Source organism: Mytilus trossulus, chromosome 1 (assembly GCF_036588685.1).
Source record: "Mytilus trossulus isolate FHL-02 chromosome 1, PNRI_Mtr1.1.1.hap1, whole genome shotgun sequence".
Taxonomy (NCBI): Eukaryota; Metazoa; Mollusca; class Bivalvia; order Mytilida; family Mytilidae; genus Mytilus; species Mytilus trossulus.
In genome coordinates this window covers 73,280,729-73,299,156 of record NC_086373.1, presented here as the reverse complement: position 1 = coordinate 73,299,156, position 18,428 = coordinate 73,280,729, and the positions used below count along the sequence as shown (strand labels likewise).

The 18,428-nt window shown below is 30.6% G+C and overlaps 2 protein-coding genes across 3 annotated transcripts in view; both read left to right on the top strand.

Moving 5' to 3' along the window:
* LOC134684410 (adhesion G protein-coupled receptor L3-like) overlaps nucleotides 1-14,571 on the top strand; it is a 33,981-nt gene extending 19,410 nt beyond the window's left edge. The window contains exons 17-27 of the mRNA XM_063543697.1: nucleotides 1,425-1,528; nucleotides 2,544-2,646; nucleotides 3,761-3,914; nucleotides 5,387-5,456; nucleotides 6,510-6,576; nucleotides 7,601-7,686; nucleotides 8,829-8,955; nucleotides 9,448-9,489; nucleotides 9,960-10,061; nucleotides 10,863-10,911; nucleotides 11,936-14,571. Of these exons, the coding sequence (XP_063399767.1) occupies nucleotides 1,425-1,528; nucleotides 2,544-2,646; nucleotides 3,761-3,914; nucleotides 5,387-5,456; nucleotides 6,510-6,576; nucleotides 7,601-7,686; nucleotides 8,829-8,955; nucleotides 9,448-9,489; nucleotides 9,960-10,061; nucleotides 10,863-10,911; nucleotides 11,936-11,940 (909 nt within the window). The 3' untranslated portion in view covers nucleotides 11,941-14,571. The remainder of the gene's footprint in view (nucleotides 1-1,424; nucleotides 1,529-2,543; nucleotides 2,647-3,760; nucleotides 3,915-5,386; nucleotides 5,457-6,509; nucleotides 6,577-7,600; nucleotides 7,687-8,828; nucleotides 8,956-9,447; nucleotides 9,490-9,959; nucleotides 10,062-10,862; nucleotides 10,912-11,935) is intronic.
* A 2,796-nt stretch (nucleotides 14,572-17,367) lies between these two features.
* The window catches only part of LOC134684397 (uncharacterized), a 425,720-nt gene continuing 424,659 nt past the window's right edge, over nucleotides 17,368-18,428 (top strand). Inside the window, exons 1-2 of one of the 2 annotated variants that reach the window (XR_010101237.1) lie at nucleotides 17,368-17,837; nucleotides 18,373-18,403. Coding sequence is in view for 1 of the 2 variants with exons in the window: in XM_063543683.1 (XP_063399753.1) it covers nucleotides 17,799-17,837; nucleotides 18,373-18,403 (70 nt within the window). In the remaining variant the exon portion in view is untranslated. The remainder of the gene's footprint in view (nucleotides 17,838-18,372; nucleotides 18,404-18,428) is intronic. The other variant, XM_063543683.1, reaches the window with a different exon arrangement.

The following is an 18,428-nucleotide window of genomic DNA, read 5'->3' as shown; positions in this document are numbered from 1 at the left end:
TGAGCGGTGTTATTTTTAATAGACACAATTATCCTATATTGGCTATATATAAAATTGAATTCTTTGATTTGTCGTTTTTACCCGATGACGGCTGACAAATTGGACCTCCTTTTTTAGTATTATAGATGCTTCAACAATGGAGAAAACTAACAGATTCATATATTGAACCTTTTTGCGTTATTCCCAAATAGAAGTTCAAAGAGTGAAAAGTGTCGGACCCCAAATTTTATACATTCGATGTGAAATCTTTCTACCATATGCCTCAACAGAGAAGAAAAACATTTTCATATGGACGAATTGACAAAAAAAAGTAACTTTCTACATTATGTTTGAAACTTTTATAAAATGCATTTATATAATCATTTGTGTGTTTTCTATTTTTGTTTATTTTTGTTTATTATTATTTTACACAACATACTTTTCCGTAGTCAAATATTTGTTTTTTACACGACTTTGTAATGTTTTTGACTGAAAACGTAGCATTGAGGTGTGTTTTCCGAAATTTGAAGAATATCACCCGAATGCCATGCGACAACGTTACGGAAAGGCATGTTTTAACTATCGAAGCATGTGATAAACTTTTAATATCAGCCCGCTAAGCACCAATTCGTAAAATATGGAATTCACGTTTATTTAATGCTATTATCATACAGTAAAAATCGTATGTTATTTAGGGTAAGTAGATGATAATACATTTTATCATATATTTAGTACAAAATACAGCTATTTGGTATATCTAATAAAGGTTCGTTTTCCAGTCTGTATCACCTACCCTGTATCGCATACCCCGTATCGCATGGCTTAGCCCGTATCGCATACCCCGTATCGCATGGTAAAACCCGTATCGCATACTTTTTTTTTTTTTTTTTTATACATCAAGTCATTTTTATTTTGTTTTTTTTTGCTTAAGAAAAAATTTCCTAAAAATGGGTCAATTTTTTGAATGACGTCATTGTTTGGTATGTAACGTCACGAACGTCAAGTTTTCATATTGTACGTGACGTCACGAACATCAAGTTTTCGCAACATATTTTTTGGCACAATAAATGCAACTATAAAAAATACAAAACACTCAAATAAACAAATTTTTTTTAAAACAACAGATTGTAAGGTAACCCAGGTGCTTCCTATAAATAATTGAACAGTTATTTTTAGGCTTTGAAACAAGACAAAAGCAGAACTGAAGGTAACCCAGTGCTATAGATCAGAAAACAGTTCATTTTATATAATACTCTTCTGTTGAAATATATGATAAAGCGTATAATACATGGCAAAATCCGTATCACATGCCGTATCAACCTCGACCAATATCACCCCTCGGGCCTAAGGGCCCTTGGGCTGATATTGATGTCTTGGGATGATACGACATATGATACGGATTTTGCCATGTATTATTCTCTATGTATTACATGTTGACATTTCAGTCCAAAGAAGACACTACTGCATTAACGATCATAACATGGCCCGGATTGGTGACGTCAATTTTATGTTTATTAGTCACAATTTTTCTGCACATTTATTTTTGGAGGTAATATCATTATTTACTATTTATTATTTCAGTCTTTCCTAATTAATACATATGTCACCTTTCAAATAATTGTTACTAACGTAAACGTATGATAATTCAATTCAATTCAATATTTTATTTACGTCTCGCCTTATGTATAAAACTATACAATACATTTATAAAAGATACATTTTGTATAGACAAGCCCATCTGTACAGATTAATGAGACACGATAATCAACTAAAACAATATGTATATATGTACATAATAAATATATAACCTGAATGGTAAAATTATACAACAAAAGTATTCAACTAATTATTTACAATATAAAACTTCTCGGCGTCTTTAAGAACAAAATTACAGGTTTTGGCACATATAATAGTCTTATAATATCTTGATTCGAAAAAAATTTATATGAATTAAATAGGAAAGACATTAATATCAACACAAAGAAGGTGACGAAGGTAATTATTTGAAATTTTGAAGACCATAATGGTCGAAAAGACATATACAAATTAAACTATATTATTATTAATGAACATCTTGCTTTCTACTTCACCTTGGGAATCAAATGGTATTTTGCATCCTTAAATCAATAGTTGTTTTTTTAATTTCAATTTGGGAACAAAATTATGTGCACACCACGTTCAGAAAATAGAAAGAAGACAATTTTTAAGATTTGAGATAAAAATGATAAATGTCGAGACCTTTGATTTTTTAATCATTAACAAAGACTGTCGTAAGGTTAGTATGATTTTATATATTCTAAGAAGATAAAGAATAATGTATATTTTTAAGTTCAATATAACAGTAAAATTAATTTTTAAACAGCTTAGTTATAGTTGATAGTTTGTCCGAATATTCTCTAAATGTGGTGTGCATTTGAACAAACGTTTCAAGTATAGCCTGTTTTAAAAAAAAATGCTTTATTGTTGCAACATACATGAAAAAACTAAGTAATAATAAACTAAAATAAAAACTTGTTCACTACCAATTTGCTGTCATATTATTTTTTCATTTATACTTATAATAGGAATGTAAGTTCAGACAAATCCAAGATTCTGATCTGCCTGTGTGCAGTGTTAGTGCTTGCCTATATCATATTATTAGCTGGCTTAAATCTTACAGATAATTCAGTGAGTAGTTAAGATTATCAAATTGTACCTTTTCATTTTAATTAATTGTTTTACAAAGTCCCTAATCAAATGACAAACTCAAAATCTCAAACACATTAAACGAATGGATAACAGCTGTCAAATTTCTGACTTGGTACAGACATTTTCTTAAGTAGAAAACCTGAATTAAACCTTGTGTTATAGTAAGCTAATTCCTATTATATAGACAAGAATATGTGATTAAAACAAACAGACAAAATAGGTAAAATGTCATGAATAGGGATACACTAGTCAACATTGTGTTATAACCGTAATAACTATAAAAAAAAACTAAATATACTATACTGCAACTAGTTGTGTTTATTTCCTAAATATAGTAGTAACACAGCTATATTTTGTGTAATATCAATTTCATCATAAAACACTTTCTCCCCAACCAAGGGTTTATTAGGGAATGAAAATAAGTTTGACATTTGTGTAATGATTAAAAGCTATCAATTCATTAAAAGAGGGACGAAAGATACCAAAGGGACGGTCAAACTCATAAATCTAAAACAAACTGACAACGCACATTAATTGAAGTTGCAGTATAAAAACAATATTAGGTCAATGTCATAAAAATATAGTTGTTTTCCTCTTCGGGTCAAAAGTGGAGAAGAGCTCGGGACAACCTGACATTGACCTAATATTGTATATATGTCGAGATAGAAAAAGAAACCAAACCATATAGACAAAGAACATCAGAAAAAACGAAAGACAAGAATACAAAAATGGACCTTAGCACTATAACACAATTACGGGATGTATAAAAGAGGGGCGAAAGATATTAGAGGGACTCATAGATCGAAAAAAAACTGACAACGCGATTATAATGAAAAAGGGTTTTGTCTGATGATTTTGTTTTTTTGGAAGAAAAGGAGAATGATTTCTCAACTTTCTGCTTAGATATTGGAAAAATACTAGAACTGTTATGCACTGAAGATATCTCAGAAGTATAACGCAAATGAGATAAATGAATTTGATTACTAGGATGGTCTTTTGTTCTATCAAAACGTTCATATTTGTTCGAATTTCAAAATAAATGCAAGTCACTTTTATATAAATAGATATTAACATTTTGATTTTCTCATTGTAGGCTAGGTGTTCAGCGATAGCTATAGTCCTGCACTACTTATTTTTGTGTGCATTGTGTCTGATGGTCGCTGAAGGAATAGACATAGCTATGTCAATCTTAATTGTATTTTCAAAAGGAAGATCAAACGCAGGACTGTTGATATCATTTGGTCTAGGTATTAGTTAATTACTCGAGAAAGCATTAACAATAAACAAATTTCAATAAAAATTGTAATAATATCTATGTTAAGTCAAATTTAGCCATGAAAGCTATTATGATTAACTTATTGTTTTTTCATCAGTCATGACAGGTCGATTGTGTATATTTAACTTCGTTTGAACCATTGTATAGATATAAAATAGAATTGGATAATATATGTCTTGCATATAATTTGAAACTGCATCTTTGTAACAGATTTTCCTTCTTCAAAAATGTTACCTATTATCGTTTCAGTTTGGTTTATCCCTTAATTAGTAATTTTGAGAAAAAAGTGAAATGATAGCTTCTTGTAGTGATCTAAATGTGGTACTACAGGGAGATAACTCTGTAAATTCAGCTAAACGTTTAATAACGTTGTGTTTTTAAGGGAATTAAGCTTCTCAATGATCAAAATTAGTGTTTGTCAAACTGCTATATAACCCGTGTTATTTTACTGATAAGATGGTTTGGTTCACATCTTTTGACATTTTTATATTTTTGTCAAAGGGTCAAAGTTAATACTTTGTCAAAATTTTATAAAAATTAAACGAGCCAAATTAATTTTCGTCAAGTAGTTGGGTACCACCTTAAGAAGATTCTTACTATAATGTTATTACGGTCCGTAGACAAAGACGGTTGGAACATAATTGTTCAGATTGGTCACACTATAAATTTCGGAAGGAATAGTGAACCAAGTGAAAGGAAACGTGACATACATATCTAATATATTTTAAGATCCTTTTAAATTAGAAGGTACTACATGTACCAAAGGTCGACACTTTCGTCCACAATTTGTCTCCAAATTGTGAAAAATAATATGGCCAAAGCTGTTACTGTGGTTTTATTTTAATACTCTTTTCAGCTATAACAGAATAGTTTGACGTTTCGTCCCCGAGGGTTTCACCAGCCCAGTAGTCAACACTTCCGTGTTGACATGAATATCAATAATGTGGTCATTTTTTTTTAAATTTCCTGTTTACAAAACAAGACTAAGGATTTTCTTATCCCATGCATAGATAACCTAAGCCGTATTTGGCGCATATTTTGGAATTTTAGATCCTCAATGCTCTTCAACTTTGTACTTGTTTGGTTTTATAAATATTTTGATATGAGCGTCACTTCTGAGTCTTTTGTAGACGAAACGCGCGTCTGGCGTTCTAAATTATAATCCTGGTAACTTTGAACTAATTACAACGCGGGTGATTTAAGCTTATTTGAACCTATATTTGAATAACTCTTGTTATTTGAAGACTATTTTTTTGTCTATATAATCATTTTATATCTGGTGATAAGTTTTAAACGTTATTTGCCTACACAACGTCAAGAAACTTCATATTGTCCTTTTCTTTAAACGATTTTTTTAAAAATTGGCAATATTTTGTGTAGTGTTTTATAGTTATACAATCTTTAGATATAAATACAACTTAAAATATTTTGATTTTCTTTTAGTGTTTCCATTCGTCATTGTCGTGATCTCGATGGCAGCAACCGAGTTTAAAGGATATGGGACCGAACAGTAGTAAGTAAAAATGCATGATAACACAGCAACACCCCGTTTGATTTAAATATATTTGAAACAAAATCATGAGAACTGAAACAATTTTCAATTATGGGCTATTCTCGAAGAGCAAAGGATAGATTTAACTATTGGAGATCCGTTACAGCTTTTTTGTTCATCTAGTCCCAAGGAACTGATTAGAAGCAGCACGTATGGTTAGGTAAATTTTGAAAAGTTTAAAAATCAGTCCAATCGATAAGTTTTGGAGTATCTTTTAATTTCCATTCGGGTTTATTAATTATGTAAATCGACATTGTCAACTCACAAAAACAATGTCTTATATTAGCTTAAACACAAGGACCGACATATCATTTCTAACACCCTTGTTAAATCAAAACGGAAATCAACAATTTAACCTTTTATAACTAAATTTTTGGGTCCAAATTATGTTAAAAATAATTTCTGTAGTATCACGTTTTATACAAAGTATGATTTGATTGAATCAAGAAGTATTGCCCTTTGAAATGCAAACGTATTGAAAACTATCTGTGTCAGTGCTCTCGTAACGCCGTATCTCCTGGAAGTTCGATGAAATTTTGTCAAAGGTTAACATCTGCAAAATATAAGTGACAGAAACGTGGTGGATTTACATACAAGTAAAGAACTTTTATCCCTGTAAAATATTTGAATAAGGAAATTAACAGTATTAGACATCTCAGACCAAATTTAACCCGATGTTAATGAACATTATTTCATATGTTAACAGCAACATAGCGGACGAATTTGAAAAGCAGAGACGATCAAATAATGGAAAGGTTGTCATGCCGTTTGAAATGCAAAATGTATTAAACTTAAAATCCAAAGTGTATACCTTTCACCTTCTTATTTGCCAGCATATGATTTTGAAATAAATTATAACATGGCACATTTACATACAATAACTTACTTACATTTTCGTTTACACGATCTGATACAAAGAAAAAACTGAGAACACTGCTGCATATAATCTCACTTAATTCCTTTTTGTTTCCTTTTATGTTTAATGTAAACTAATTATTACGTTAATCATTGCAGTTGTTGGTTGTCAGTCTCAAATGGATTGATCTACGCCTTTCTAGTACCTTGCATTATTGCAGTCTTGGTATGTATTTTTGACGCATTCATGGCTGATTTTACCCATTACAAAAATTTATTTGGCTAAACACAGTCTAGAAATTTATTGCATTTCCTTGGTGATCCTGTGATATTGTTCATAAATAAAGCATAATACATTATTATGTTTAGGTTGTTAAACATAGAAATTTAAGTATTTTTTTAAGAAATTAGTTATATTAAAGAATGTCTTATAACAAACTTCAACCGCATGGTGGGGTTTAGAAAAAAACATAACTTATCAATTTGAATTAAAAAAAATATTCTAGAAAATTTTATTGAACAGTAGATACATATTTCACAGACGCTGATAACCAAAATGAAGTTGGTACCATCATTTTCCACTTCATAAATGTTGCTCTTTCACTGAGTAATTTAAAGTTTGGTCATTATATTCAATGTATCTGTCCCAAAAAAACTTGACATAAAGGATACCACTGATAAATCGAAGTTTACGCCAAATTTTGACAAATCGGTAAAAATTGACAATTATTGTTGGTTAAAAACCCAACTTTACGACAAAAGAGATTTTTTCAACTTACATTCCTGGGGTTGGTACATGTACGATCTTGTGGGGCCTTTGATATATATAAATTGATTTCCATGACAGAGGATTATTATACTTACTATGCAGCTATCCCAACAAAGGCTACGAGTGGTAAAGTTAACTAAAAATTGTATGGAACCTATCATGATTTGGTTGAACTTCATTTACTGTAATTTTCTTTGTTATGTATTGCTATTGCTTGCTTTTATTTTTGGCTGTTGCGATGGGTTTCTTTTTATATTTTTTTTATGGTGAACTTGATATTTTATTTTATTGCTTAACTTGTGCATTTTATTAGTGTTCATGTCTTTTTTATATGTGAGAAAGGACAATAAAAGTTTAAATACAAGTGAAAAATAGATATGATTCCATAAATGATTTACTATAAAAAAATTAAAAAAAACCAATTCAAGCTGTTATGTTCGATAAATTGTCAGTATAATTAGATATTACTTTTGATATTTAGACAAATATTATAATAAGTATATTAGTACTGAGGAAGATGTTCTCAACAAAAGCAATGATGAATAAAGACGCTAAAGAAAAAATCAGGTAATACTATGTTGTAAAAAAAAATAAAAAATGTCTTTTTAGTTTTCTTTTTGCACAATTCAATTTTGTTTTTCTCCTCCTTCATATATTAAAGTTCTTTTATCATATTAATTATAAACGGGTCAGATCAATGCGATTCAATTGCAATAATTTTTTTCGAAATTTCATTAAGGTAGTCCATCAATACAAACTGTATCACTTTACAAAATTATCTTAGTTCATACCAGTTAAGTTATATTCAAAGGCAGCTATAGGTATAACTTTAAATTCCGAACAAAATATGAAAAAGAAAAACAATTATTTTCCATCCATTTATAATCATCTCATCAGAGATAATCAAATGATGTCGGATACTTAGAGTATACGTTTAACTTGGTTCAAAGTATTTTCGTTTAAGGGACGGTTCGACCTTTATCGGCATGATTCAAATGCTTCTTTTTTACATGTTAATAGTATAGCCAGCTTTAAATGATTATTGTGTAAAACATGAGTTCTTGGTATAGAGAGCGGTGATGTCCATCGTGAAAACTGTTAACACGTTTTGTAACACAAAAAGCTGTATCGCTAGTCTCGTGGTAACTTGTTCGCTTTTGTTCAAAAGTTCGTTGATTGGATCATCATTCGAGTCAAAATGGAGACTTAAAAAAATGTTTGTATTCCTTCTCCGCTAAGCATGCAGCATTTAGGAATAATAACAAAGACTGGTCGGCGTGGAGTCAGAATTATATGTTAGGTCACGTGTCTTCCTGCAAATTACTACCTTATTTCTAGCGCGAAACAAATCCAACTGATTGTGGTGGTTGGATGAAAACAGTCATTCACCACCAAAATAAAACCTTCTATAACAAATAATTTCCAAGTATGAAATACTTTAGGATAAACATGGAGGTCACTTATATATACTATGTTTGGAACGTTGCAAACTGAAACAATTGGTCTTCCCGGATTTTCACAACAATCAATAATCACAGAACGGGAATGGCATGTTTATGGTTGAGAGACTATAAAATGTACAAACACATACATAATTATCCCAGAAATTTAAACAAATTTCTTTTTTTCAGGGAAGACTATAAATAGAAGTAGCAAACTTGCAAAATGTCATAAGTTTGATAAAATTAATGAATTACTTATAATTTCAGAGCCGGTGTTCGTAGCATAGCTGTTCTAGCTCCAATACTTGGACTGACGTGGCTTTTTGGAATATTATCTTCTCATAAAGACCTAATTGTTTTTGCTTATTTATTCACAATTTTTAACTCGTTTCAGGTATGAACTACAAGTTTACAAGGATAAACAAAACATATACTGATATAAGTTTGACATTTAATTCACCTGTGCTATGTTTATTGTGAAACTGTTGCAACGCATAGTACAAATTTCCTTAAAAAAATGTAATTTAGGTAATTAGGTAAAGGCTACTTCAATTGATACTGTAAAAGAGGTGCGAACAATACCAGAAGAAGATCCAAACTCAAAGATAAAATGAAAAATCGACAACGCCAAGGCTAAAAAAGGAAAAGGCAAACAGAAAAACAATAGAACACAAGACACAATATGGAAACTAAATACTAAGAAACACGAACCCCACTTTTTTACTTAATTAAATGATTGTTTATCAAAGATTGACGAATTTAAATAAAACAAATTCACGTACAACAAATTTTCGGTCAATCTGTAGATGCTTTACACTCATATAACTTTGTCATATGAATTTATTTTGAAAAAATAAGCAAGTACAATGTATATTATATATTTCAGGGTCTATTAATCTTTATATTTCACTGTCTAATGAATCCAAAAGTAAGTATTTTACACGATTTTATCAGTAAATATTTATTATGTGCTTCACGTGTTGGATTCTAATATCTGTAAGGATACAGATTTGCTTTCGGTTGTTTTTCCTTTAACAAGTTTCGATCGTGTCAAGGTGGTAATCATATAAACCCTCGACTATTTCCGTAAATAAAAAGGGAGAAGAAAACAGGGAATTTGTCAAAGCGACAACCACACAAAGGGCAGAAAACAGCCCAAGACCTTCTATGGGTTTTAGACACAGTGAGATCATCTCAAACCCTGTGGTTGGCTGGATCTGACCCCTGAACAACAATGTGGACTAGTTCCGTTAAAATGGACGTCACACTAAACTCCAAAACATATAGGATTAACATTTCAACATTTACAATGATCTTGAACTTTATATAAAAAAACATCACAGATATTCTCTCTACTTGTTCAATTTTAAGACTTCATTTTCTTATATTGATTTAAAGATACAGCAAGCAGTAAAACGTAAATACGACAGATTTGTTCTAGATCATCCCTGGGCTAAGATTAAAAGGAAGGAGAAGATGAACGTATCAACAGTGGATACGGTTAGTTGATGTTATATTATTACTTTATTTTATTTTGCTGCTTATGTTAAAGCATTCCTGAAGAGACTATTTTGCTGCCAGATTCAAGTTATTCGGACTATGTTGTAAAGTTCATACAAATATATATTTCACAGAAATACTGTATCTCAAAATGTTCTATTCGTATATTCAATGTGTAGCTATTGGACTGATAATATATACTTTGTGCGGGTTATTTAAGTGTAACAGTAATAAAGATTTAACAAGGCTGCAAAATCATTTTAATAATTAATTTGCGATGAAATTTTTAGTTTTGTAAAACAATCACCAAAATTAGGAAACATTTTTAGTGGAGGTCTTGAATCGATATCAGTCTTTTGGTCATTAAATTGAATTAAAAATGATTCATGTTTAACGTCCACTAGCCAATTTTATTCACATCAGCACGAGAATGCTTCAGTGGAAAAATAAAATTAACTTTTATTGATGGTTGCTGTTATATATGATTTTCGTAACCGTTTTGAATAAAGGAATGTATCTCCCACATGAGAAAGTCTTAATCACTCTCAAGTGCCTTATTTTTCTTTTTGATCAACTCTTCGCAGCATGTATAAGTTTATAGATTTTCAAATATGTTGACTTAGAGCATAGCTGAAGAGACACATTTGCTTAAAGGTTTACATTATTTGGAGTATGATAGATAGTTGTCACAGACATACTGTTTCTCGACATTTTCTATTCGTGCTAAAAATAAACACATACGGTTGATAAGTACTTTCTTTCTCGAATGTGAAAAAATACTTGTAACATGTCTCTGTTTAGGATGTTTCCAAGACTACAAAACCTACAACAGGCACAGACAGTACTGGAGGTTAGTATGTGATCTTTAAAATGGTTTCCCTATACTGAGTTATCTTTGGATCATGATCAGTTTCAAAGTTAATTCAAAGTTTGAATTAGGGACGATGTTTAATGTCTAACATTAAATTGCATCTTCGCTACTTGTTTTTGTTGTATTTGGTGATGATATACAATCATATTGCAAAATGCAGAATGGTCAACGATGCAGCGTACCGCCCTCTTTTCGTAGTTTGAATTAAATTTCACACGTCTTGAATAAGTGCATCTGTTTTGTCTTTTCCATTCCTAATTCTTGAAATCAACACAACTCACCGGTATATTCAAATTATAAACCAATATCAAACGAACAATTCAAGATGCATGAACTCGATATATTCATAGTAATTCGTGAGTATTTAAGTCTAGACTCCATTTAATAGGCTATCGAGGTATCCTTCAAAGACTGCCGACGATCATTTATAACCGGGTATAAACATAGATATAGATAGATAGTGAACACGTGCAATTGAATTTTTCGATGTCTGTTTGAGTCCATATTATATGTTAAATGAATATGATTATCATCGTTTTACTTGTATAAAACTGAGATTTTGTGAATCGAATTAGTCAACCAGGTGGTTTCACAATCAGCAAGGTTTCTTAGATAATTTTGACAAAATTGACTGTACAATTACTTCAATTCAGCTATGAAAGCAACATACGACAGCTGTCATTTGTCTTTTTAACGGTTTGCGTTTTACTATTTTTAAGGAACTTGGAGTAAAAATAGATGTTTGTATCATCTTTTTATCAATGAATAGTAATGTTGTTCGTTACAACTGAATTGATGTGCTGGTTATGGAATATACCACCTACTATACAGTATAGTTGCGTAATGCATATTGTTGAAATCGAATGTGCAACTGTCAACACATACAAATTCTAACCAACTTTTTTTAGTTCATATAACAATAAGAAAGACAAGGATAAGATTAGGGATAATGATATAAAAAGAGATAAGATCCATTTCGATATTCGAATTTTTCTTATTTCAGTTTGAACCTTAGAAAACTAGAATTCGGAGAATACGCAACAGTTATGGGAACATGCAGTCACATGATTGACACCTATATTGTAAATTGGAAAGTCAAAGCAACAGTTATCCCATTGCATAAGATGTTTAATGTATATTAAATCAAAACGTCATATAACTTTTATTTTGAAATATAGATATATTATAATCAATAGTTGATTCCTTGTTTCTTGGCAATCATTTGCATGAATCGAAATCAAATTCTTCATTTTTTAAACAATAAAACCTATTTGCCAGCACTTTTACACTTTAATGAAGTGTCAAAAGCTTGTGATTTTTCATGTAGCTATTAGTCATACCAATTTTAACGGAAAACTTTCCGTTTGAACCACAAAACCAATGTGAAAATGTTTTTGAATTTATAAACAGTTAGCTAGAGTAGAGATATGTGTGTATCATGTGATGGCGATGGTATTATGTTAACTTTCTATGTATTACAGTAACTGTGAAATAGTCTTTAGTCTGTATGAGAAATGAAACAAAAAAAAGAAAAAAGAAACAACAATATCGAAGGTTTTTTTTGAAAATAAATAATTTTTGTACATATCGTGTGAAAATAATTGAATATTAATAGTTTTCCTCCAACTAAAGCTACACGGAAAAGCTACATGTAAACACAGGTTTCCCTGAGAACAAGTATTATAAACAAAACTTCAAGCCTTTATTATAATCAATTAACCAGTACAATGTAAATCTGAAAAAAAAGTATCCATATAACGGGAATTCAAGTATGTAGAAAGCTTCAATATACCCTTTGTTTTTTGTAGGAAGATCAATAAAAAGGATTTGCCTTGTAAAAAAAAGGTCTTTTCGTACTCAATGGACTCTTTAAGACGTCAAGCAGGTTCTCGTCGCTTCTTTTTACTGAAATGAACAATTGTTTAGAAATTAAGAAATCCATTATAAAACTTTTACAGTACAGAGTGTATGACTTTTTTTATATGTTTTCATTGAATCCTTTTTTTTGTTTCAAAAGTACACCAAAAACTGTCTTACTCGGCAACTTCTCAGGTACAAACTCTTGAATGATCTTCCCAATAATAAGAACATTGCAAACATTTTATACACAAATTTGTGTATGGGATTATAGTATGTATAGAATATATTTTCGTAATTTATTGAGAACATGCGATGCTGCTCACGAAAGTCAGTACAATAGGCTTATATAAGTGCTTCTTGTTCGGCGAAGAACAGGAGGTTTATCAAATCCTCCCCGAGTGTATTTTTAGCTTTGTAGTCAGATCTTTGTACCATCCTGATTTTTTAGATTGGGTTTCAAATACTCTATTGTATTACTTATTAATATCTTATTATAAAGTTGTTACTCTTTCACGCAGTATTGGTCTTAGTTCTGTTTAGGCTCGTTTTGGCTTAGATCTTTAAAATTGTTAACATTAATATATATTGATTCCCAAACGTTCAAGATGAAGATAAATCCCTGCAAAAAGGAACTGGCTATCGAGAATTTTCATTTCAATTTAAAAACCTTAAGAAAAAACACACGTGTTTTACAAAACTAGGACCGAAAAAGAAGAACAAAAAAGTACCAGAGCGATAACAATAATAGGAAAACCAATTTACGTTTGCAATTTCTTTTATCTCATTGGTCATCACAGTCAGGTTCGCCATTCTACTTGTAATGGTTTGGGTGACACACGTATATTCCATTCGAACTACACAAGAATTCACCATGAATACACTTTTATCTGTAAAATAAACATATCATTGAACACTATAGCTGTTATGGAATTAAACAGTTATCAACATTAAAAACCAAAGCAGTCAAATTATCAAAAATTATAAGTTGTTAAATGTAACTTTAGCCATTTACTTGTCTTATCATCTTTTCAATGCTTACCCTTCCGGAGCCCCTTTTTAGATTACAACCGATCTATGGTAAGTACCGTGTTGCGTCTTTAGTTCTCAATGTTGTGATTTGTAGACTGTTGTTTCTAAAACAACAAATCGACTGTTTATGCAGTTATATCTGTTATTTCATCGAAAGTCATGTGGTTAACAGCCATGGTGTCTGGAAAATATAATCATCGAATATTATTTGTGGATAAACATATTGTAATGTTTCTAGTTTCATGTAGTCAAAATAAATGTTTGTCCGTATGTATTTTTACCATAGAATTTATATGTTCGTATGCACTTGTACCATTAAATAATAAGACATTTTTTCTTTGAAATACTGTTTTCTTAAAACCAAGAGTTGGTAGTTCAATGAAATCAGCTATAAAGGCAACATATGTGAGGTACAAGAGTGAAAACATTAAGATACCTATCAACATTTTCATGACATGCTGAATTATGACCCCTTATGAAACAAGGGAGTTTATTTTAATTTTACATATTTTGTTATTCACAACTCAATGTTTGATCTTACAACTCTCTCTAAACAAGATAGCCTGCGTTGTGTACTATATATATATTTCATCACAGAATCCAAATGTACATTTTTTAAATTATTGATAAGAAGTTTTGACTAAAAGCTCATATTATAGTTATAAAAACAACAAGGGTCTTAAATGAGGTAACGCAAATTGTATAGTACTGTAATCAATTTATTTTAAGTAATAAAAGGAATTGACACGAGTTTTCTTCTTCTAAATGATTTTGTTTCCGTTTTATATGTACTATAGTTTATAAATCTAAATATGTTTCGGGTTGTTTTTTTCATTTACTGTTTGAAACGGAATAAACAGAATTTGGAAAATGTGCAACAAGTATAGAAACACATACACACATGCTTATTGTTTGTATTATAAATTGCAAATCTATAAACTAATCAGAGGATGTTTGCTTTGTTGAATAAAATACTTCATACATTTGGATGTTTTAATATAAACATAGATAATAGGATCACAATAATACCACGTTATCCAATTCCTAAAACTGAATGAAATAGAAGCAGAAACTTTCAGCGGCTAACCTGTCAATAAAAGACCTAGAAAATAAAGGAAAGGTAAAAAAAAACCAATCTACAAACTACAAAAAAAAATACATCAGAAAATAATAAATGAATAACATGAAACAAGTACAAAATTTAGAGGAAACGCACGTCTGGCGTACTAAATTATAATCCTGGTACCTTTGATAACTATTGAACAAAATCTACCTATTAAAACCATTTCATTTACCACGTGTTAGATTATGGTTTGTCATTACTTCGTGTGATTTTTTAATTACCGAACGTGACTTATTGACGATTGTGGCTGTTTTGCTGAGTGTGAATTCGCATCGCTATAAGACGTGTTACGGTACTTTTCTATCTCAAATTCATGTATTTAGTTTTTATGTCATATTTGTTATTCTCAACGGATTTTGTCAAATGACTTAACGTTTGTAGTTGAAAATCTTATTTTTGATTGTTGTATTCGTGTGATATGGTAAAGATAACTAATCACCAAGTTCTTTTATTAGATTTTAGTGTGGGTCAACGAAATGTATACGATATATTTGGTTTACAGTTTGATTCAGAAGAAACATCGACAAAGCTAGATAATACAATTAATTATATAATAACTACTACAACTTGATATTAATTAGTATTGCAATTTCAATTGTTATAAATAAATCTGATATCAGTTTACAAATTTAATCTTGAATTCTATCCTAATTCTCTCTTATTTTTGGGGATTTTTTTTAGAATTTTAAATGTGACGTCACTTTCATCGTTGGTGCCTTTGTGTAACTCGGCTGTGAATTTTTATGTGTTGGTTTAGGTTGTATAATGTAATGTATCCGTTTTTATTCTGTAGTTAGTCATCACTTCAGTTTAATCATGTATATCTATTATATAGTCCTGTTTACAAAATATGAATTATTTTAAATTATAAGGATGTTCTTATCCGAGGCTGATAACCTAAGCCGTATTGGGCACAACTTTTTGGGACGTTTGGTCCTCATTGTTCTACAACTTCTTTTGGTTTTCAACCTTTTTTTAACAGAGCGTCACTGGTTACTCTAGTGTGGAAGAAACGCGTATTAAATTTTAAACCTGGTACTTTTTGCTAGCTATTATTCATGTGTTTCTCTGTCCTATATGTTCTCCCATTTATTTGTATTGTAGTTCTGTCATGTAATGTTGTCATTTTAATGTTATTTTTATCATTGCAAAAAAGCGGGAGGTTTGACATGCCACAAGAGCAGGATCAACCTACCACTTTTTTTCTTTAAAATAACTTGTACCAAGTCAAGAACATGGCCATTAATATATTATAGTTCGTTTCTGTGTGTGTTATATTTAATGTTGTGTTTCTGTTGTGTCGTAGTCCTCTTATGTTGATGTTTTTTCCACAGTTTAAGTTTGAAACCTGGATTTATTTTTGTCTCAATCGATTTATGAATTTCGAACAGCGGTATACTACTGTTGTCTTTATTTATAATAGTCTGCTCCTGTGTATTTCACATATTGAAATATCTATAACAACGAAAAAAACTGAAATCTATTGATCATTCATGATATAGTCTACTTATTTTCTGAGTCATATGAATAAGTAAAAAGTGATTAGCATGGTTTATTGAAACTTTAGAAATAACGTTAATCATAGTTGGTGTATAGATTGACTGTTATAGTTTTTCATGTGTGTCTGGCATGCACTAATCTGTTCTTGACCTATGTTTATGTGTTAAATAGTCAATGTTACGAATGTGAGCTTACATTCGCCTCTTAGATCTAAGAAAATCTTAAGTGTAACATTTGCACTTTATAACATAAACTATCGACCCATAATTATTGTTAACTGGGTAGGTAAACTTTACAACTGCTTTAAGTAGAAAAGTGACACAGTTCTCCGATGACGTTTTACTACTCAATGTAAAAAAATGTTGGTTTCGAAATCGTTACTCAAGTAGTTACAATCACTATTTTTGTATTACCGACTTTTGACTCCGGAGTATATGATTTTTCGGCAAGTAACATATTCTTTGTGAGATATTGTAGTACTCGGTCGAACAAGAGTCACTTTAAGATGTAAAACTTAACTTACAATCGGTGCAATTATTGGAACAATTGAGTGTTTTCCGAAGTTTTTGTGTCATGTAGAGAAAACGTAAAAGAATATTTTCCCTTAAAATGAATTCATTGTAGGCTTTAATTTTATTCTGTTGTTTGCTCCCAATTGAGCGAGAATAAGAATGAACTGTCATAGAGTAAGTAACATGTCGATAAATCGTAAACACTGCGGGTCAAAAGTCGGCAGTATGATAATAGTCGTTTGACTGTATCTTTACACTCCACATTTTGTTGTTGAAAGTAAAACTAAAAAAAAAAGGTTCAGTGCTTTGCTTGTATAAGGGAGGAGATATGTTTTACGGCATAAGATGCTAATATATAATATTAGTAATGGTCATATGTATAAGATTATTCATTACATAAATGATGATACTATGATAAAATCATGCTTTTCATAAAATTAGGTGACCCCTGATTATTTTCTTTATAAGCATGTAGAATTTTCATAATATATTAAAATTGTCCTAACGTAACGGTAGTATGTAGTGATGAATATTTCATTATGGGTACTTGTCAAAATATAGCACGTAGACTCTAAAACTTCTACGTTCAAACAACTTTCTGATTTTTTAACAATGAGTGAGATAAATATGAGGGGTTGTAGTCGTACCATTTTTTATGATCATTTTTGTATGGGGGTGTATTTCTTCAATTTACACGGTAGGAGTACATTGTTCAAATGTTTGTTACAGAAACTACAGTTTTCATTTCCGATTTCTGTTTATACAACAAAAAATACCCCGAATTTCCGTCTTCCGCGTTGTTACATAGCAATCACTGTTGAACTGATGTTTGATGAAGAAAGATGGTGTGTGTAAAATTGTTATTCTATTGGATAATGTTGGTATGTATTATCACAATACTGTCTTTTATTACTTACCTTTGTTTCGCTTGTCGGTGTGATCTTCTTTTATAAGAACATATTTTAAAACTATATTATGTCGTTTAGTTCTAAATCAACGTAATAAAGAAATATTTGGGTAAAAATTAGGAATCCAAGTTCTAAGTTGATAGAGTCCATTGTGACTACAATAAGTCAAGCATAGTTTTGATATCTGAAAGAGTTTTACGTGATTGAAGGCCGTGTTTAGTAGCATTGAATTGCTTACATCCACTTCATTTGTACCTCGGTGGATAGTTGTCTCGTTGACAATCATACAGCTCCTTGTTGTAAAGCTTGAATGAATATGCTTTCCATCTTCCAAAGAGTTGTAGTTTTATAGCATTCCTTTCTCCTTCCAATTCCTCATTCAAATAAAACTTTTTTGAATTAAGTTTGAAATATAGAATATGTAGAAAGGCTTTTCCACTAATATTTTGGTTGATTATCTCGAGAGGTATCGATCTTTGGTGTTAAAATTTTTAATTTGCTTTGACAGGATTTGGTGAAGACTCAGACTGTCTTTCGAGGTAAGTTTTTGGGACCATTGGGACA